This window comes from Acomys minous (assembly GCF_964271855.1).
Source record: "Acomys minous genome assembly, chromosome: 9".
Classification (NCBI taxonomy): Eukaryota; Metazoa; Chordata; class Mammalia; order Rodentia; family Muridae; genus Acomys; species Acomys minous.
In genome coordinates, this window is record NC_140490.1 from 6,808,419 (window position 1) to 6,829,921 (window position 21,503).

Consider the following 21,503-nt stretch of genomic DNA (forward strand, 5'->3'; position numbering starts at 1 on the left):
TACTTTATGTAATAAGTCTTTTTTAAAAATTCCCTTGGGAAGCAGAGTCAGGCAGATCTCTGTGAGTTCAAGGCCAGCCTTGTCTACAAAGCGACTCCAGGACAACCAAGGATACACACAGAGAAACCCTGTCTCGAAAAACCTAAAGAAAGAAAGAAAAGAGAAGAAAAGAAAAGGTGTGTGCCACATCCAACCCATGTGTAGTGCTCTTAAAAATATTATTAGTGGCTGAATGTTGGTGCACACACCTTTATTCTGGGCACTTGGGAAACTAGCCTGGTCTACAGAAGGAATAAATAAATAAATATTAAAATAAACAAAAACCAAGTGGGGCGAGCTGGTGCACACCAATAATCCCACCACTCTGGAGGCAGAGGCAGGTGGATCACTGTAAATTCAAAGCCAGCCTGGTCTACAAAGTGAGTTTGGGACAGCCAATGATATACAGAGAAACTCTGTCTCAAAAAGCCAAAAAAAAAAAAAAAAAGTTCAAGGCCAAATGAGGCTACTAAGACCCTGTCTCAAAAAAAAAAAAAGTTCAGTGTTCGAGGCCAGCCTGGTCTACAAAGTGAGTCCAGGATGGCCAAGGCTACACAGAGAGACCCTGTCTTGAAAAACCAAAAAAAAAAAAAAAAAAAAAAAAAAAGTTCAAAGCTAGTCTGGGCTGTATAGGCCAGCCTGGTCTACAAATCCAATCCAGTACAGCCATGGCTACACAGGGAAATCCTGTCTGGAAAATACCCCTCCCCAAAATAAAAAATATTTATTTTATTTATGATTATGTATACATAATCATATGTGTAAACCTGCAGGCCAGAAAAGGGCATCAGATCACATTATAGATGGTTGTGAGCCACCATGTGGTTGCTGGGAATTGAACTCAGATCTCTGGAAGAGCAGTCAGTGCTCTTAACCTCTGAGCCATCTCTCCAGCTCCTTGACTTTTTTTTTTAAGGTGGGTTCTTGCTATGTTGTCCAGGAGAACCAGATCTTGACCTTCTGTACCCAAAGCAACCTTTCTGCCTCAGTCTCCTGAGTAGTGGGGACTTTAATTTTCATTAACACAGACACATATAGCATAAATAAAAAATACAGTGAAAGGAGTCAAAAGATGTGTAATTTCAGGTTAACATTTTTTAAAAAGATTTATTTATTATGTCTACAGTGCTCTGCCTGCATGTACACCTGCAGCCCAGAAGAGGGCATCAGATCACATTATAGATGGTTGTGAGCTACCACATGGTTGCTGGGAATTGAACTCAGGACCTCTGGAGGAGCAGTCAGTGCTCTTAACCACTAAGCCATCTCTCCAGCCTTCAGGTTAACTCTATGTCTGTAAAATATTGGTGTGTAAAAGTAAAAGACTAAGCCGGGCATGGTGGCGCATGCCTTTAATCCCAGCACTCGGGAGGCAGAGGCTTGTGGATCGCTGTGAGTTTGAGGCCAGCCTGGTCTACAAAGTGAGTCCAGGACAGCCAAGGCTACACAGAGAAACCCTGTCTCCAAAAACCAAAAGAAGGAGAAGGAGAAGGAGGAGGAGGAGGAGGAGGAGGAGGAGGAGGAGGAGGAGAACAACAACAACAACAACAACAAAAACAAAAACAAAAAAACTTGCAGCTCTTGCAAAACCCCTGAGTTTGATCTAAGACCCTGCACTGGAAGGCTAACAACTACCTGTAACTCCAGCTCTAGGGCAAATAATGCCTTCTTGCCTCTAGTCACTTGAATTCACATGCACATACCCACATACAGACACATAATTTAAAAATAAACATTTGGCCAGGTTGGTGTCATCCTAGCACTCGGGAGGCAGGCAGAATTCCAGGCCAGCCTGGTCTACAAAGGGAGTCCAGGACAGCCAGGACCACAGGAGAAACCTTGTCTCAAAATACAAGTAAATAAATTAATTAAATAAACATTTGAATAGTCAGTGAAGGAATATTCAGATGCCTTTGTTTGTTTGTTTGGCAGTTTTTGTGGTTTTATTTAAACACAAATAAAACCCACACTCAAGCCACCTACTTATGTTCTTTGCTGCCTGGCCTGGCGTTGGGACTGGTGACTCTGACGGCCAGCTCTGCCGCTCTTTCTACGATGGCTTTCTGGTTCTTGGAGGAAACATTGTGAGCAATCTCAGCACAGTAAGATTTGTTGCACATCAGCAGCACCTCCTGCCCCTTGACACTGTGGACCAGAAACTTCCGGAAGCTGCTGGGCAACATGTGCTTGGTCTTCATGTTGCTCCCATAACCAATGCTGGGCATCAGGATCCGGCCCTTGAATCTTCATAAAAGCATACTGATAAACAATAGGGTAATAAGAACTCAGATTTTGTTCTTCTAACTTTAATTCTGATTTTTTTTTTTTTTTTTTTTTTTTTTTTTTTTTACTGAGACAGGGTTTTTCTGTGTAGCCTTGGCTGTCCTGGACTCACTTTGTAGACCAGGCTGTAAATTCTGATTTTTATAACTATGTCATCACTAAGATAGCTTTTATCACACACCAGCAGAACAGCCGTCCCACAAATACTACCCACTGATATTAGTTACTGCATGCCAATGTTATGTTTTGTAACAGAAAGAGGTTTCCTAGTGTGAGGCAGATCTGTGCAATGCAAACCTAGAAACAAGTAGAGATTTTATTAATATCAACAGTTTCCTGTTTACACACACATCTCTGTATCCATGTTTCCGTGACCCCCTCCCGCTGATTTTGTACTGTGATAGTAATTTAGTTCAGCAAATGTTTACCGGGAGCAACCTGAGACACAGAATGTGATAAATGTAACTTGTGACTTGGGAGGTGGAAACAAGAAGACCTGAAGCTCTGAGTCCAATCTGGGTTACATGAGACTCACACAACAACAACAACAACAACAACAACAACAACAACAACAACAACAACAAAAATCAGATTGTGGACCACAGCACACATTCCTTGCCTTCAACTTTTGTTTTTTGCTTTTCTGAGACAGGGTTTCTGTGTGTAGCCTTGGCTATCCTGGACTTGCTTTGTAGACCAGGCTGGCCTCAAACTCACAGTGATCCTCCTGCCTCTGCCCCTCTAGTGCTGGGATTAAAGGCGTGCGCCACCACCACCACCACGCCTGGCATGCCTTCAAGGTTTTAATGGTCTAGGAAGCATATAAATAATCTGCGTGATCAGCTAAAAAATACAATGTGCACAAGATACTTATGTTGCCCAAAGAAGGAAGGACTAATTCTACAGGGGAGGAGCTAACGGTCAGAAAATGCTGTAAGGAAGAGGTATCAAAACAACTGAGTCAAACTTCTTCCACGCAGTACCCAGTCCTGTGGTGGACAATACAGATCTCCATAATAACAATTCATAGTAATGAAAATGAGAGCACACCTACATCAGCCCCTTTGAACCACTGATTTCAGTTTATGTTATACATTACTAATTGGCTGGGCGGTGGTGGCGCACGCCTTTAATCCCAGCATTAGAGAGGCAGAGGCAGATGAATCGCTGTAAATTCGAGGCCAGCCTGGTCTAGGGAGCAAGTTCCAGGACAGCTAGAGCTGTTACACAGAAAAACTCTGTCTTGAAAAATAAATAAATAAACAAACAAATAAATAAATGTAACTAACTTTAAAAAAAAATTATTGCCAGACAGTTGTGGAACATGCCTTTAATCCCAGCACTTTGGAAGCAGAGGCAGGCAGATCTATATAAATTCAAGGCCAGCCTAGTCTACAAAGTCCAGGGCAGCCAATGCTACACAGAGAAACCCTGTCTTGAAAGACACACACATACAAAGCTGGGCGTGGTGGCACACGCCTTTAATTCTAGCACTCGGAAGGCAGAAGCAGGCGGATCTCTGTGCGTTTGAAGCCAGCCTGGTCTACAAAGTGAGTCCAGGACATCCAAGACTACATACACAGAGAAACCCTGTCTTGAAAAACCAAAGAAAGAAAGAAAGAAAGAAAGAAAGAAAGAAAGAAAGAAAGAAAGACACACACACACACAATTGTGTGTGATATGTATACAAGACTTTGCAAAACAGCCGGGCAGTGGTGGTGCACGCCTTTAATCCCAGCACTTGGAAGGTAGAGGCAGGTGGAATTCTGTGAATTTGAAGCCAGCCTGATCTACAAAGTGAGTCCAGGACAGCCAAGGCTACACAGAGAAACCCTGTCTCGAAAAACCAAAAAATAAAAAATAAAATAAAAACCCACCCCCCCAAAAAAGACTGTGCAAACATTCTGATATGTGGGTCATAGTAACAATTGTATGGGTTATTTCCCCCTCAGGGCCTTGGAGGCTGTCATTATTGAAAGAACTGACCGGTCACTTGGACCTTTGCCGGCGTCTGATGAGTGACTGCTTGATATCAGAGAGCAAGACAGGCATGTATCTGACAGACAGCTATGCAGGCTGGGGATATAGCTCAGAACTCCAGCTTTTTTGTACCACGCACAAAATGTTGGCCTTCCTGCTCAGATGGAAAGGTATGCTGGGACTTTGACGACCAGGAACCCACAGCTCTGAGAGGAAGCCTTGCCCCACCCCGACTCCTTCAGTGCTGCCCCTCCCAGGGGAGGGCATCCCCAGCTGAGCTCAGGAGCTCAGGAGCCTCAGCCTCACTCCACTTGTTTGTTTCTTCTTTTCATTGCTTCTTGGCTTCTTCTGATAAGAGAGTCACACCAGGCAGCAAATCTCACAAAAGAGACTTTTTTGGGGGGAAGGTTCAGGGTGTGGAGGCACAAATCCACAGTTGGCTGCCACTGCTGAGAGAAAGGACCAGACAAACTCCATTTTGAAGAACTCCATTTTGTGTTAAACCTAAGCCAAGGGCTGACCCCAGATTCCAGAAAAACCACAAACTAGTCTAAACAGAAAATTATTCCCTAGCAACACAATCAGTTCACCTTGGGAAAGTCCAAATATACTCTGGTCAGCTTGACCAGCAGGTGGTCTGGCACATAGCAACAAACAATTAGGAGAAGCCAGGCCAAAGTTCCTAACAACCCCCCATGACTGCTTCAACCAATCTTTTCTATAGGCCAACCTGCCCCTACATTTATTACCCAACCATGAAGCACCAAGGCTTGTAACGCCCTGCTTGCAGCTTTTCTGTCCAAATGCCATCCAATCATATACTGTAAAACCCATTTTATTTATTTATTTATTTATTTATTTATTTATTTATTTTTGTCTTAAGCCTATAAAAACTCCTCTCAGTTGAGACTCGAGGCCACTTCCCTGCCTCTGCTGTGTCAGTGCATAGGAGGTGTGTCCTGGGTTCAAACCTGCAGTAAAGACTTCCTTGCGATTGCATTTGGACTTGGCTCTTGGACGGTCTGTTTGGGAAGTCTCTCAAAATTTGGGCATAACGCTGAGGACAGCAGGTAACTGAGCAAACATGGCCTTTATATAGGACTTCCTAGGAGGGTGGAACTTACCAGGGCAGAGATTTCCAGGGTAAGGATTGGTGGGATTCTAAGTCCTAAGCTTGAAAGAGCTCAGGAATTGGTGGGTTTCTGTGGAATTAGTGGGTTTTCTTGTTCAAGTATTGGTGGTTTGAGTTTTTGTTTGGTTTGTTTTTTGGTTTCTTTTGTTTTTTTGTTGTTGTTTTGTTTTTTGTTTGTTTGTTTTGTTTTTTCGTTTTTCACCACAGGGTTTCTCTGTGTCGCTTTGGTTATCCTGAACTCACTTTGTAGACCAAGCTGGCCTCCAACTCACAGCGATCCACCTGTCTCTGCCTCCCGACTACTAGGATTAAAAGTGTGTGCCACCACTGCCCAGCTCTTTTTGGATTCTTTTGTCTTTTTTTTTGTTGTTGTTTTAGTTTTGGGAAAAGGAACAACAGGGCACAAGTTCCAGACCACTCACGGGGAGGTAGTGGTGGACTTGGAGGCCACAGAGAATCAAGGCTTTGTGAACTCTTGGGCCTAGGGCCTAGGTGGTGTTGTTAAGGGTGAAGGTCTTACTGCAGTCTGTAGGGTCTAGTGTGCCCACAAGGTGTGCTCCTGAGGAGTTGAAGCAGTCTGCAATACCAAAGAGACAGATGATTGGCTTAGAGCAACTAATGAGTGTGGAGAGTCTAATCAGTTGGCAAGGCGTCAAACGGTGGGGAAACGTAAAAAGGTTCTTTGTGCAGAGCACCCACTGATTGTCTCATCACCAGTCACCTTTCCCCAACCTTAGACCACCCTGCTGCTGTTTCTCGAATGTTCCAAGGTACATGTGGAGGTCAGAGGACAGCTTTCGGAGTCAGTTTCTTCCTTCTACCATGTGGGTCTTGGGGACTGAACTCAGGCCAGGCATCAGGCTCAAAATGATGAGCCAGCTAACAGGTGTCTTTGTCTTGTACATGTTTCTTAACTGTGCCCTCTGGAGGAAAGTCGGAGGCTTGGGTCTGTCATTTCTGGGCACTTGATATATATACACTTATTCATCCACTCATTTATTTTAGATTTTTTTCTGTGTAGCCCTGGATATTCTGGAACTATTATAACCTGCCTAACTTGCTTAAACTCTATAACCCCTCCATTGAGACCTATTCCTAGCATAACTGAGGCTTCTCTGTTAACACCTGCTGTCGCCTTAGGCTATCAGAAGCCATTCTGACTCCAAGTCTCCATTTTGACTATAAGGTGAAATTAAGCTCAAGTTCTTAAGCCCTACATTCCTAGAGCCAGGAAGGTCCAATGCTTGTTGCTTATAATGAAACAATAGATGATAAATCCATGTTCTGCTTGGGTTAAAGATAAATGATGTTCTATTAGAGTTAAGGCTGCAACATCCTGCTCTGTTCCTTACTCCCAGAGACTAGAAAGCCCCAAATGCTACCCCGCCCCAAATCCTAGCCAATCAGATTCAAATGCTTTGTCTAGCTACCTGGACGTTGTGCTCACGATTCTTCTTGTGTGTAGCTAATCAAAATGACGTAATGCTGCCTTTCCCCTTGCTTCCTACCTGGTTACCTGGTTCTGGGTTTTCTTATTTAAAAAAAAAAGCCTGCCTTAGAAGCAGACCAACATCACAGTTAGGTTCCCAAGTCCAGTCCACTGTGTCCCTAGCCATGGTCAGTCCTGGGGTGTGGCATCAAACCATCACTGTCTCGAGGAGATTGGTACTCCAGTGGTTTGTGTGTGACACTTCGTGTGTTATGACAGAACTTGTTCTGTCAACCAGGCTAGCCTTGAACTCAGGGATCCTCCTGACTCTGTCCTCCAAGTGCTGGGATTAAACTCTTATTCACAAAGTCAGCCTTTCCATGGTTGGCATACTGTGCAGTGCACAAATAGGTCCTGGTTCAATAGTAAGTCCACGCCAGGAGTGGTGGCGCACACCTTTAGTCCCAGCACTCGGGGACCCAGAGGCAGTCAGATCCCTGTGAGTTCAAAGTCAGCCTGGTCTACAAAGGGAGGCTAGGATAGCCAAGACTACACAGAGAAACCTCTGTCTCAAAAAACCAAACCAAATCAACAACAACAACAACAACAACAACAACAACAACAACAAAATAGTCAGTTCAAACAGCAGAGCAGCAGTCTCCCCAGAAGAGTTTATGGAGCAAATCTCATCATTTCTTGCCAATTCTGGGAGCTGATGTCACTTTGCAAAAAAGTAGTCAGGTTCACAATCCTTGGGGGAAGGCACACTGCCTGAAAGGTCATAGTTAAAAAGACCCTGATACTGAGTCCTGACTGAAAGGCCCATGCAGTAGAAGGGAGGACATGGAGGGCAGAAGTTTGTACTATAATTAGCTTTAGGAGTAACACAGTTGGGGGAGGGAGAAGACCACAGCGGGCAACTATTTTGAGCTAGCTGTGATTGACAGGACATGTGTACTGGACTGTACTGATCCCAGGTCCAAGTTGCATGCCTGTGGTGTGTGGTGTTGGGGGGGGGGGCAAGCCTGGGTCAGCAGGAGCAAGACAGCCGGACAGGCAGGCCGGACGGGGTACTACCAGCACCTCAACTTCTCTCTCAGGGACACTCCCCAGACTCCGGGGGCCACAGGCCAAGCTGTGCGATGGGTGCTGAGGAGGAGGTGCAGGTCACGTTAGCAGGGGGAGCACCATGGGGCTTCCGACTTCAGGGGGGGGCCGAACAGAGGAAACCCTTACAGGTGTCTAAGGTAAGGGAGAGCCCCTGAAATGATGTTTCAAGGAGAAGGGGAACCCAGAGGAATTTGGGGAGAGTCATGTGGTGGCCTTCTGGGCCGGGGGTGGGGGTGGCGGAGTGGGAGGCTATAGAGAAGAGGGGGGTGGGCAGGTAAGCATGCTCAAGGCTGTAGGGGAGCAGACTGTGACCACAAGCTCCTGTAGGATTATTAGCAAAATCAATCCTGGTTTCAGGGAGCAGAGCAAATGGAAGGGCTTGCTTCAGCGATGTAGGAGAAAAGGCTGAGTCTGGTCAGCCAGTATCTGCTCCCCGATGTGTGTAAGCCTCTCTACTTTAAACTCTAGGAATGTAGGGAAGGTTCTAATTTCTCTCTGACTTAACTGATATGTGACAAGCTAAGGCAGTCTCTCCCAGCCCAACCCAACCCAACCCAACCCTGCCCTGCCCTGCCCTGCCCTGCCCTGCCCATCTTGCCCTATCCTGCCAATGCCTTCAGTGTGCTGCTGCTCTTTCTCTAAGTCATACCCTAGCATGACTAGGCAAGACTGGGTGCTAGACTCTCTTATGAAGTCACTAGCCTTATGGTTTCACCCTACAGGCTTAGTTCTCTGGTTTGTAAAATGCAGATAATAATAGTAGCAGCTTTACAACCCGTCCTAAGAGTTAAGTGCAATCTTTCATCCAGTGCAGTAAGAGCTCAACAGATGATTAGCCGTATGTCACACCTTCCAGAATACAGCTGGGTTACCTCAGTCTAGAATACCATTCTAAAATGTTAACACATAATGGCATCTGGGGTTTCAAGGCTTAGAAAAGGACTTTTGCCCAGTAGAGATACTGTCCTTGGAAGAAGATCTTGTGAACTCATCATTTCTAAGACCCCACCCCATGCAGTTTCCTTCATACCTGCTGCAGCCATGATTATCTTGATGCCTCCCGTCAGCCTGTAGTTGCACCTTAGACATCTCCCTACCCTCTTTACCCTCCTGCAAATCCTCAAAAACAAAGCCCTCTCACATGAGCCCTTTTTGTCCTAAAATTCCACCCCAACTGGAACTTTCTATGACTCACAATCTCTCCTCCAACATCTCAGATCCGGAGACGGAGCCAGGCTGGCAGAGCAGGACTCCGAGAGAGGGACCAGCTCTTGGCGATCAACGGGGTTTCCTGCACCAGCTTCTCCCATGCCAGGGCCATGACTCTCATCGATGCCTCAGGGCATCAGCTTGTCCTTACTGTGAGGAGGTATGGAGTCCTCCCTTCCCTTTCCCTAGTTTAGGTCTCTCCTTGGCTGCCTCAGCTCTGCCTTACTGGCCGGGCTTCAGTAACTAACAAGCATCTTTTCCGATTTACTTAACTTTATTTATTTTTTTGTTTTTGGTCTTTCGAGAGAGGGTTTTTCTGTGTAGTGTTGGCTCTCCTGGACTCACTTTGCAGACCAGGCTGGCCTCGAACTCACAGCAGCCTTCCTCTGCCTCCCGAGTGCTGGGATTACAGGCGTGTACCACGACGCCTGGCCCCTGATTACGTTTTTCTGCTGGAGAATGTTTGTATATATCTCCAAGGGATGAGAGGAGGCATTTGAAGTCGACTTCAGTGCTTGGCCTGTCTCCTCATCACAGCTTCCTCAGAGTTTTCAGACTTCCTTTCTTCCTAGCCCACCTATTCCAAGTGTGTGCCCGTCTCTTCTTTCCTCACTGCCTTGCCCCCTCATCTTCTCCAGAGCTGCTACTTCTGCAGCTCCCTCTTTCAAATTCTGTCATCTTTTCCATCTAGGGCAGCAGATGAAGGGGCTGTGAGATCTCCATCTCCAGGGGAGCTTCAGGTGATGTCACCTTTATCTCCACTGAGTCCTGAGCCCCCAGGTGCTCCTGTTCCCCAGGCTCTTCAGCCTGGGAGCCTTCGTTCACCCCCCGACAGTGAAGCCTACTACGGGGAGACCGACAGTGACGTTGATGGCCCCGCCACACAAGAGAAGCCCCGCCGAACTCGCCGCCGAGGTCCCTCAAGGCCCTCACTTCCAGGAGCCCCACCTGATGAGGTGTACCTGTCCGACAGCCCTGCAGAACCAGCACCTGTTAAAACTGGCTCTCCCAGCCAGGGTGACAGCCGTGTGAGCTCCCCATCTTGGGAGGAAGGGGCAGCCCTCCGGCCGCCACCAGCAGAAGCACTTCTGTTACCCCATGGTCCACTCCGGCCTGGCCCTCATCTCATCCCTATGGTGGGCCCTGTCCCCCACCCAGTGGCAGAAGACCTCACTACCACCTACGCCCAGAAGGCCAAGCAAGCCAGTGAGTGCCTGAATCCTTTTGTTCTCAATGTGTGCCTTCAAATCCACATTCTGCCTACCCAGTGTTCCCTGCAAACAGGGTTTGGGACAAGTTGGGAAGAGCGATGAAGGGGAGGAGAATAAGTGTGGTCCTGGTCCTTAGTCATCTTCGCTGTAAGATAACTATTATTTTATAACTAGCTTACTTCACGGCTCAATTCAAACTAAGAACAGACAACGGAGGGGCACGGGGAAGGGACTGAGATGCTGGGTGGTTGTGGTGTTGTTTTGCTGGATGTCAGAATAGAGGAGGAGAAAGAATAATTCCGGGAAGGGAGCCGACGCCTGAGAGCAGGGCGAGGCCTTCGGGCTCTTTACAATGTCGACTGCTAGTTCATATCGGGTTCCTGGGGGCTAGAAAGGTAGGAGGTGAGAAAGGGAGGGATTGTTGGCTTCTTATGTCAACCTGGGCCGAAAAGGCCAGTTCCACTCATATCAGGCTTTTTGCTGCTTTGCCGTGAGCTACAGAGGAACGGAATCTAGGGAGGTTTCTCTCTGCCCTGTGCCTCCATTGCCCCTTCCACAGAACTCACAGCCATCCACCTGCCTCGGCCTCCCGAGTGCTGGCACAGAATCCCTTTTTGCCACTTCTGAAATCTAAAGATTCGCTCTCTAGTTACCTTTCTTCTCTTCCACCATTCTGATTCTCAATTCAGTTTTATAGTCTGACACCCTGAGAGTATTCCCGTAGCCTACAAAAAAAAAAAATCCAGTTGCATGCTCAAGATCCCATACTTATCCCTAGCTCTCCGTTTAGCACCCTCTGCCTTGCCATCATGCTGGGCAAAGATTCTATTTAGTGGCTCAGGCTTATTTTTAGCCAAGCCGACCTCACAGTTCAGAGGGGGTGGGGTGAGGGGAAGGGGAGGCAGGTGCCCATGTCTATCACACTAGAAGTTGTGGGACAGGGAAAGAAGGGGGGGGGGACAGGTTCTAAAAACAGCTCAGTGACCTCACTCAGCTGCCAGCTCTGGGGACGAGACAAAGGGGCTTTAAAAGGCCTTGGGGGTGGCTCAAGCTGGTCCTGCTCCAGCCGGCACTGCCTTTCTCAGCATGGAGACCACCGATCCCATCGGTCAAGAGCCCCTCAGCCAAGCCAGCTGTGACAAAGCCCCAGCTCCTGAGCTCCAAGACCCATTCTATGCAGGTACTGCTACATCATCCCCACTGAAGAGTGCCGGGGGCTAGAGTGCAGGGCGACAGCGCGACAGTGTAGGAAGACGAAGGGTGGTCTTTGGGAAAGGTCATACTCTCTCATTCTCTCTTGTCAACAGTCTTTCTTCCAGAGAAGTGCCACCACCCCTTTCTCAGAATGGGTCGGTGCTAAGAGCACGAGGCCAGGGGCTTATGACAACGTGCTCTGTGGGAAACTCACAGGACAAGAGTGAGAACTGAGAGCGCACTAGGGATGCACCAAGGCGTACATGTGCAAATCTGGGAGAAGATGTGTAAGAACAGGGAGGTGGTGGTGTACATGAGCAGCTGACACCAGGAAAGCACGTGACTGCTCACAGCAGTGTGCTGAATGCTCAGTGGACTCACCTCACTGTGTTCACAGTGATCTTGGGAGGAGGGAGCCATTACCATCCTCATGAAGTAATGCCCCCAGAACTGAATTCTGACTCCCGTGTCTATTCTCTGCCGGATAGGACTATTCTGTGGTATACACGTGGCAACAAAAGGAATGAGGTCCCTAATTAGAAAACAGCATGGTATCTTGAGAGGAAAAGTAGATGGAATGTCAAGAATTTTCCAGGAGGAACTGGGGACCAAAGACAAAGAGATGTCCAGGGCGGGGTCATACAGCAGGACAGCCCCTCCTGCTTCCGGGCCCCACCTACTCAGGCCACCAGGGCATAAGAGCGTCCTGCACACCACAGACCCTCTCGTGCCCACCTGATGGTGGTGCTCTCTTGAGTTCTCGGCTCGGAAGCCTGGGCAAACGGGCGAGGAAACGGCTCTAGCCTCCAAAGCCGTCTTCCTATCCCAGTGCCAGCACCGGCTGCGACAAAGGAGAATCTATTTACCTGGTGACCTTGAAGTTTCCTAAAGATTTAGGGGGTTACCTCGGAGAGCAGCATTTTGGCTTTGTCTGCATCTTGGATCCAAGATTATCCTGGATGTGAGTAGCAGGAGGTAGGAAGCACAAAGGAATGTTCTAGCAGTTGGGAGGGCCAAGAGTTCTAAAATCTACAGGGGCAACTCAGGGAACAGCTACCTGGAGCATGCAGGTTTATAAGTGTATTAGACAACCCTGTGTTTGTATATGTGAACCGGGTGTGTATGTAAGCTGGGACCGTAGGAAACCGTGAATAAGAAAAGTACAATGGAGAAAATATGCCCATGGCTGGTTTTCCGGGGACTGATATTAACAAGGTATTTCTCTTTTCTTTTTTCGGTTTTTCTAGACAGTGTTTCTCTATGTAGCCTTGGCTGTCCTAGACTCACTTTGTAGACCAGGCTGGCCTCGAACTCACAGCGATCCGCCTACCTCTGCCTCCCGAGTGCACCACACCCAGCCAACAAGGTATATTTCTATGCGTGTTTATGATGTATGGAAATGAACAACTTGATGGGTGGGATTGTAAATGGACATCTTCATGTTAAGAATCGGTGTGCAGCCAGGCGGTGGTGGCGCACGCCTTTAATCCCAGCACTCAGGAGGCAGAGGCAGGCGGATCGCTGTGAGTTCAAGGCCAGCCTGCTCTACAAAGTGAGTCTAGGACAGCCATGACTACAGAGAGAAACCCTGTCTTGAAGGGAAAAAGAAAAGAATCTGTGTGTAGGTGGTGGAGCAGGCCTTTAATCCCAGCAAGCACTTGGGAGGCAGAGGCAGGCGGATCGCTGTGAGTTGAGACCAGCCTGGTCCGCCAAGGTTACGCAGAGAAACCCTGTCTCAAGAAACCAAAAGAATAAAAGAAGAATCTGTGTGTTGGGCCGGGTGTGGTGACACATGCCTTTAATTCCAGCACTTGAGAGGCAGCAGCAGTTGAATCTCTGAATTCCAGGCTGGCCTGCTCTACTTAGTTCCAGGACAGACAGGGCTATGTAGAGAGACCCTGTCACCAGAAGAACGCATCTGCGTTTCCTGGTTATCAGGGTAACAGGTGAGAAGCGGGGATAAAGTCCCGAGTGTGAGGATGGCATGGTTTGAGAAGAGTGTCCCTTCTTATCTGTTCTCTCTCTGGGATTTGTCTGATTTTCCTGCCTGCCTTAGAGTGACACCTCCCCCACTCCGCTGACAGCCAAAAGCGGAGCAGGTGAAGAATGCGCGGAGTGGATAAGGCTCTTCTGGAAAAAAAGGAATGCAATAGAGGGACGTGGCAGAAAAGCTGTGCTGCGGACAGTGTCTCTGTCCTGTCCTTGGTTTCACCTCCCCCTCCCCACCCCCCACTCTGTCTCCAAGTCAGAGGAGACACTGTAGGTCCTTTCAGTGAAAAAACAGGAGGTGAAAGCTTTAGGGAGCACGATTAGAATAGGCTGTGAACCCTCCTGATCAATCTACCTCTTGATCTCCTCAGAACTGCAACGTGCAGAAAGCCTCCAAGAAAAGAGCGTGAAGGAGGCCAAGACCAAATGTCGGACCATTGCATCCCTGCTAACTGCGGCTCCCAACCCTCACTCCAAGGGGGTGCTTATGTTTAAGAAACGGCGGCAGAGAGCCAAGAAGTACACCCTAGTGAGTTTTGGGGCTGCAGCTGGGACAGGAACAGAGGAGGAGGACGGCATCCCCCCAACGAGTGAGTCAGAACTGGACGAAGAGGCCTTCTCGGACGCCCGCAGCCTTACCAATCAGTCCGACTGGGACAGCCCTTATCTGGACATGGAGCTGGCCAGGGCGGGCTCCGGCACAGCGGAGACCCAGAGCTCTGGGCTGGGAGGGCAGCTGAGCGAGGTCTCTGGGCGAGGCGTCCAACTCTTTGAACAGCAGCGCCAGCGGGCAGCCTCCAGCACGCAGGAGATGACTCAGGTGGGCCCAGCAGCCATGCTAAACGGGCAGAGTCTGCAGTCACCACCTCGAGCTCAGAGTGCTCCCCCAGAGGCATCAGTGCTCCCGCTCAGCCCTTTGCCGGCCCCTGCAGCCAGCCCTAGCCCTTTCTTCCCGGATGGTGGAGCCCCCAGCCCTGCGCCAAGTATCTTTAACAGGTCAGCGAGGCCTTTTACCCCAGGTTTACAAGGGCAAAGATCAGGCACCACCTCAGTGATTTTCCGACCCTTAGCCCCTAAGAAGGTGAGCGAAGGCCTGGGAGGCACCAGCCCCGCCCCGCCCCCCTTCGCAGCCCCTCTGCCGGGGCCCACCCCTCTGCCCAGCTTCACTCCAGTTGTACCCAGCCACATGCCAGCCTCTGGGACTTCTAGCACGCCACGTTCCTCCGGTCCTGTGACCGCTACCAGCTCCCTGTACATCCCAGCCCCGAGCCGGCCCGTTACACCAGGAGGCGCCCCAGAACCTCCCACTCCTCCTAGCGGGGCTGCCATGACTTCCACCGCTTCCATCATCTTGTCGGCGCCTCTGAGAAGCTCTGCGCGCCCGGAGGGGTCCGGCCCCGTGACCCCCGAGTCTGCCAGCGCTCGGGAACAGCGCATCTCTGTGCCGGCTGCTCGCACGGGCATCCTGCAGGAGGCCCGGCGCCGGGGCACCCGGAAGCAGATGTTCCGGCCTGGAAAGGAAGAGCCGAAGAACTCGCCCAACCCCGAGCTGCTATCGCTGGTGCAGAACCTGGACGAAAAGCCCCGGGCCGGCGGTGCGGAATCTGGTCCAGAGGAGGACGCTTTAAGCCTTGGAGCTGAAGCCTGTAACTTCATGCAGCCACCAGGGGGCAGGAGTTACAAGACCTTGTCTCAAGTGGCACCGAAAACCCCGCCTCCAATAGCTCCCAAAACCCCACCCTCTACAACGCCTAAGACTCCGCCCCCTGTAGCTCCTAAACCCTCATCTCGAGAGTTCCTTGATGGGTTAGTGAATGGGTCGACCCCTATGGCTGGAATCCTTGACCTCCCAAGGCTGCAGGGGAGGGGTGGGGAGCTATTTGCCAAGCGGCAGAGCCGAGCTGACAGGTATGTGGTGGAAGCTACACCGGGCTCCAGCTTTCATCCTGGCCTTCGCCCTAGAAGCCCTTCCCCCACACCTTCACTGCCCCCGTCGTGGAAATACTCACCCAACATTCGCGCCCCACCTCCGATTGCTTACAACCCACTCCTCTCACCCTTCTTCCCCCAAGCTTCCCGAACTCTCCCCAATAAGGCCCAATCCCAGGGACCTCGGGCGACCCCCAAGCAGGGTATCAAGGCCCTGGATTTCATGCGGCATCAGCCGTACCAACTTAAAACTGCCATGTTTTGTTTTGACGAGGTTCCTCCAACTCCTGGTCCCACTTCAGGGCCTCCCAAAACTGCCCGAGTCCAGGAGATCCGCAGATTCTCCACTCCGGCACCCCAGCCCACTGCAGAGCCCTTGGCTCCCACTGTGCTTGCCCCCAGAGCGGCTACCACTTTGGATGAACCTATTTGGAGGGCAGAGCTGACCTCACCCCCTATCCCTAACCCAGACTATCCTCAAGAGTCTCCCAGGAGCTTTGCTGCCACTCCCAGCTCCTGTGGTTTCCAAGTTGCCAGGCCCCGGTTCTCAGCCACAAGAACAGGGTTGCAGGCTCATGTCTGGAGGCCTGGGGCAGGGCACCAGTGAATAGGGAAAAGGTCCCAGGACCAAGTAATGGAATGTAGACTCCCAGAAGCTTTTTTCTGCTTTGTCCTACTGGCTCCCCCCAACCCCACCCCACCCCCGACCCCGAGGCTGATTGCCTCTTGCCAGAAATAGTATCTCCCCTGAGCTCTCTCATCTTTCTACTGCTGCTTTTTAGCCTATTATCTCTGCTTTGGAATCTTCTCTGTATTCCCTTGCCTGCATCTCTGGCTTCCCCACCCAGAGATCTCAGTAAGTCTCTGTTTTGTTTTTGTTTTGCTTTTGTGTTTCTGTGGGCAGCATTAGTGTTAGGTAAAAAAGCGCACAGTAAAGTGACCACTGAGATTTCAGGCAGGAAGCTCCCTTTGAGGCAAGCGACTGCAGGACCGAAGTGAGTCCTGAGCCCCTCACACTCCATAACCGTCACTCCGCTTTCCCTAGGTTAGCTGGTATATGCCTAGGTGCGTATGTGTGGTGTGTGTGTGTGTGTGTGTGTGTGTGTGTGTGTGTGTGTGTGTGTGTGCTTTCACAAATGTGTGTGGTTAGGATCTGCTTTGGAAAGGTATCAAATACGTATACACATGCGCATCTCTTGAGGCGAAGGTAAGAGGGGAGTTCTTTTCCTCCTACTGGAAGGGTCAGATAGCTCCTCCATAAGGAGTCCTGTAGGGGACAAGAGCTTAACTGAAGAAAGACTCCTGAGAGAGGAGTGTCTGTAGCATGTACAGATACGAAGTCTGACAAGACTGACTGGCAGGGACAGTTTTCATGGGTCTACAAACTAGACCTGGAATTAAACCAAGAATTCTTGAAGTTCAAGGATTTCAGGAAGTTAGCAACCAGAGTGCTGTGCTGAACAAGTAAGACAATTTCCTCTGAACTGCTTGATGAGTCTCAGACAGGATGGATGGTGGGTAGAGCCAGAGTGTATGAAAAGAGTGAGGCAAAAACCAAGAGCAAGGATGAAATGAGTGAAAGTGACCAAGAGGGAGAGAGAAAAGATGGCCGACAAGAAACCAACTATGAAGCTGGGCGGTGGTCGCACGCCTTTAATCCCAGCACCCGGGAGGCAAAGGCAGGCGGATCACTGTGAGTTCGAGGCCAGCCTGGTCTACAAAGCGAGTCCAGGACAGCCAAGGCTACACAGAGAAACCCTGTCTTGAAAAACCAACAACCAGCTGAACAAACAAAGAACCCAAACAAACCAAACCAGCTATGTGTGAGGGGATATGGGGAAAAGGCTGAGCTCAGGAGAAGAATGCGTGCATTTGTCAGAGCAAAGGTGTAAGGATGTGTGCTAAATGTTAGACGCCAAATATGGCTGTATTCCTTCCAGCAAGTCTGACCTTCCACCCTTCTGCAGCAATTCCTGAGGAACCGGGAAGCCACAGGGAAACAGTGAGCCCAAACCTCCTTTTCACCCCACCCTCCCTGTAGAAGCCTGGCTTTTGTTCCTTTTCAGCTTCAGACCCTAATTTCTGCTCCCAGAAGGGTAGGGACTGACCTTCCATGAACACCACCAGCAGCCATGCTTTCTGTTTCACCTGGAAATCGATCTTTGCAATATTGGAAGTCACAATTCTTTGGTTTGTGCACAAGAATAAACGTATGCCCACAACTTGGCGCTGCCGTTGCTTCTGGTTTTGTACCCATTCCTGATTTCTTTGTTGTCTTTCCTAGGCCATTTGGCTCATCTGTTCGCAGTTCTCTGTCTCTCTTCCTGCCTTCTCACGCTGTCCCCTGATCTAATGGCCTTGCCCACTCCTCTGGTTTCCTCGCCCTGCAGTTTCCATGCCGAGCCTCTTCCGAAGCTCACTCCTTCTAGGCAAGGCTCAGCTTGCATAGCTGAAAGTAAGCTTTTGAAGCCTTTTGTTTTTTGATTTTTCAAGACAGGGTTTCTCTGTGTAGCCTTGGCTGTCCTGGACTCGCTTTGTAGACCAGGCTGGCCTTGAACTCACAGCAATCCACCTGCCTCTGCCTCCCGAGTGCTGGGATTAAAGGCGTGCACCACCACTGCCAGGCCTTGAAGCTTTAAAAAAAAAAAAAAGGTTTATTTATTTTATGTATATGAGTGTGTTTTTTTGTTTTTTGTTTTGGTTTTTCGAGACAGGGTTTCTCTGTGTAGTCTTGGCTGTCCTAGACTCGCTTTGTAGTCCAGGCTGGCCTCGAACTCACAGCCATCCAACTGCCTCTGCCTCCCGAGTGCTGGGATTAAAGGCGTGCGCCACCACGCCTGGCTCGTATATGAGTGTTTTATCTGAATGTACACCTGCAGGCCAGAAGAGGGCATCAGATCCTTGTATAGTTGGTTGTGAGCCACCATGTGGTTTCTGGGAATTAAACTCAGGATCTCTGGAAGAGCAGACAGTGCTCTTAATGGCTGAGCCATCTCTCCAGCCCCCTAGCTGAGAGTAATTGGAAAAGCTGTCTGACCCTGTGCCGTCAGCATTTCCTGGCTACCCAGAGGAAGTAACTGTGTTAAGCGTTTTTCTGGAAATCATGTGAAGGGAATATAATGGCAGGTATGGGTGCTGAGGAAGGGAGAAAAGAGAATATGTGGAGTGAGACTAAAGGGAATTTGGGCACTGACTGGAAAGACAGAGAAGGAAAGTGTCGTTATTTATCTTACCAGCAGGGGGCACATTTGTGCCAATAACCAGATGCTTTCAAGTATAGAGTCTGAGAATTCCAACGAAAGGGCTGAGACTCTAAGGCTAAATAGTATGTCTTTATATTTTTTATTTCAGGTATTCGGTCATAGGAGTTCAGACTTTAAGTTCTGTTGTGTTTTGACCGGAATATAAGTGTAATAACAAAGTTACTTTTCACTATTTATCGTTTTTCCTGTTTCCTTGGGTTGGGAGGAAATGGACCAAAGATAAAAGGTGTGGGCAGTGGCCACCTGCTGTGGTGTGTGTGGGGGGCGGACTATCAACCCCCAGTTTAAGCATGATAAGAATAGGATAGAAGGAGGGTGTGGTCAGGAAGGGTGGGGGTGGGGAAATTCAGAGAGGGATAGGGGACATCTGGAAGCTTCAAAAGCCACTTCCCATGAGGAGTAGGAACAACGGAGGGTCATGAGGTGTGAATGAGAGGGATACAATGACACGATACGTGTGTAAAAAGATGTCATAAAGAATTTTTTTTTGTTTCTTTTTGAGACGAGATGTTTCTCTGTGTAGCCCTGGAATTTAGATATCCACCTGCCTCTGCCTCTTGAGTGCTGGGATTAAAGGCACATAACCATGCTGGGCTCAAGAACTGTATTGTTGCCAGGCATGGTGGCGCACGCCTTTAATCCCAGCACTCGGGAGGCAGAGGCAGTTGGATGGCTGTGAGTTCGAGGCCAGCCTGGACTACAAAGCGAGTCTAGGACAGACTACACAGAGAAACCCTGTCTTGAAAAACCAAAAAAAAAAAAAAAAAAAAAAAAAAAAGAACTGTATTGTTTTATATGTTTACTAAATTAACAACCTCTCCATCCCCCACTGTCCCCTCACCCCCCACCCCCTCCCTCCCTCCCCTCCCCCACCCAGAGGCATTTCCTTAGGTGGCCCTACTAGAGAAGAAGGTTCGGAAGGCAGCTGCTTTCAGAACATGAGGGGCTAGGGTATCACTGTAGCTACTACGACAGTGGCTCTTAACCTTCTGAATGCTGGGACCCTTTAATCCAGTTCATGTTGTGTTGTGCTCCAACCATAAAAATGAATGTTACTATTATTACTATTTATTTGTTTGTTTTTTATTTCAAGAGAGGGGTTGTCTGTGTTGTTCTGGCTGTCCTGGAACTCACTCTGGCCTCGAACTCAGGGATCCACCTGCCTCTGTCTCCTGAATGCTGGGATTAAAGGCGTGTGCCACCATGCCTGGTGTCATAAGAGTTTTTTCATTGCTATTTCATAGCTATAATTTTGCCACTGTTATGAGCTGTAATCTAAATATCTGATATGCAGGATATCTGATATGTTACCCCTGTGAAAGGGTCTTTTGATTCCCAAAGGGGTCATGACCTACAAGGTTAAGAACCACTGAAGAGGAAAGCAGAGGTGTGAGGCTGACAGGCCTCCATCACATCACATGCACTGGGGCTGACTAAGTTGGTTCCTTACCCTGCCAAGATCTAACCCTCTCAGAGGAAAAAGCCAACCTATTCAGGAAGTTTAAAAGCAGCATCACAAAAATAAATAAAGAAATAAATAAATTAATTAATTAAAATAAAAAGAAAAAAGCAGCATCACTGTGAAAAGTTCCATCCTGTCTTCAATTTAGGGCCGTAATCCCTCCCACCCCTAAATACACCCATGGGTCCCTCCATCCCAGGTCTGGAATGGCCCTGAGAGGAACACAAATCATGTTTTCTGGTTTTTCCTTTCCTTTATCTACTCCTCCCCCCCGCACCCCCCCCCCCCGCTTCTCCACCCCCTGCCAGCCTCCCCCCCTCCACACACACAAACTAGGGATCCACAGGGATCCGCCTGCCTCTGTTTCCAAGTGCTGGGATTACAGGTGTGCGCGAGCGCCATTGCGCCTACCTCCTTTACCTACTCTTAATCCGTACCCACCACTTGCTGTCTGCTTCCTCTCTGCCTCTGAAAAGCTTCTTTGGATCTAAGGCTCAAGGTGCAGAGAGGAGGCACACGCCCTCAGCTAACTGATCCTCGGCTCAGACAACTTGGTGGGACATTTTGTAGGCCTTCCCCCTTACTGAGCATCAGGAGAGCAGGGCAGGATCTTGGTTCCAGGGTCTCAGTGCCCCCTGTGCCATTTGAGCTGCTTGCCCTCACCGTCGCTATTAATAACCACCCTCCCTCCCCCACTGCCGGTGCTGCCCCTACGCCTGGCCAGCTCAGGTTCTCCAGTCACAGCAGCTCAGCCCTCCAAAGCTGCTGGAACCCAGGGAGAGCTGACCACCAACTGAGCGCCTGGTAAGTCTGCGGCTCTGTGGCATGAAGGGGCCCGGAGCCCACTCTTCTGACCTCTGTGTTTGCACTCATGATTCTTCATCCTAGGGGAGTGGCCTCTTTTCACGTCTCTGCTCAGCTCCCAGCTGTCCGGTTGGAGCCACAGGGTTGGAAGGAAAGGGACCTAAGGAGCCGGGAGGAACTGAGACGTGAGGGGAGGTTACCTAACAACTGGGAAGGGGTGGTCTGAGAGCGCACTAAGTTGGCAGTGTGCCGTTGTGTTTGTGAGGCAGGACTCCTCCACAGAAGCCTGCATGACTGTAAGGAGAGAGTGGAGCTCGTATCTCTAGTTTGTCTCCATCCGCAGCCAGATCTTATTGCTCTGTTTCTGTGCCCCATAATTCTCTACTGCCATGCACGATATTGCTGAACTGACGTCTGTCAGAGCTCAAATGGCCTCAGTTCACTCTCCACCCCAGCTCTGCGGCTTGGG

At 49.4% G+C, this 21,503-nt stretch overlaps 2 protein-coding genes and 1 long non-coding RNA gene across 6 annotated transcripts in view; 2 read left to right on the forward strand and 1 right to left on the reverse strand.

Moving 5' to 3' along the window:
• Positions 1-2,009: 2,009 nt before the first annotated feature.
• Positions 2,010-15,221, reverse strand: LOC311604848. Its single transcript, XR_014781702.1, has 3 exons — positions 15,120-15,221; positions 14,216-14,414; positions 2,010-2,298 (listed from the first exon to the last, which is right to left on the reverse strand). It is a non-coding gene; the product is annotated as an uncharacterized lncRNA (long non-coding RNA).
• On the forward strand, positions 7,886-17,727 carry SYNPO2L (synaptopodin 2 like). 3 transcript variants are annotated; one of them, XM_084794944.1, is made up of 5 exons: positions 7,886-8,110; positions 9,191-9,342; positions 9,874-10,388; positions 11,460-11,573; positions 13,948-17,727. In XM_084794944.1, the coding sequence occupies exons 1-5, from the start codon at positions 8,006-8,008 to the stop codon at positions 16,110-16,112; spliced, it is 3,051 nt and encodes a 1,016-aa protein (XP_084651070.1). In that variant the 5' UTR covers positions 7,886-8,005; the 3' UTR covers positions 16,113-17,727. The 3 variants fall into 3 exon arrangements, with proteins under 3 accessions (XP_084651070.1, XP_084651071.1, XP_084651072.1); XM_084794945.1 differs by lacking the exon at positions 11,460-11,573; XM_084794946.1 differs by lacking the exons at positions 7,886-8,110; positions 9,191-9,342 and having other exon boundaries at positions 10,275-10,388; positions 11,479-11,573.
• MYOZ1 (myozenin 1) overlaps positions 15,351-21,503 on the forward strand; it is a 14,697-nt gene continuing 8,544 nt past the window's right edge. The window contains exon 1 of one of the 2 annotated variants that reach the window (XM_084795016.1): positions 15,351-15,484. The gene's annotated coding sequence lies outside the window, so the exon portion shown is untranslated. Of the gene's footprint in view, positions 15,485-20,762; positions 21,035-21,503 lie in introns of those variants that run through there. The other variant, XM_084795015.1, reaches the window with a different exon arrangement.

What these genes read in the sequence shown, in the direction of transcription:
- SYNPO2L (XM_084794944.1), top strand. Translation starts at nt 8,006, where the DNA reads ATGGGTGCTGAGGAGGAGGTGCAGGTCACGTTAGCAGGGGGAGCACCA. An exon ending in AACCCTTACAGGTGTCTAAG is followed by an intron (nt 8,111 to 9,190) that starts GTAAGGGAGAGC and finishes CCAACATCTCAG; the next exon opens with ATCCGGAGACGGAGCCAGGC. An exon ending in CCAGAAGGCCAAGCAAGCCA is followed by an intron (nt 10,389 to 11,459) that starts GTGAGTGCCTGA and finishes GTCCTGCTCCAG; the next exon opens with CCGGCACTGCCTTTCTCAGC.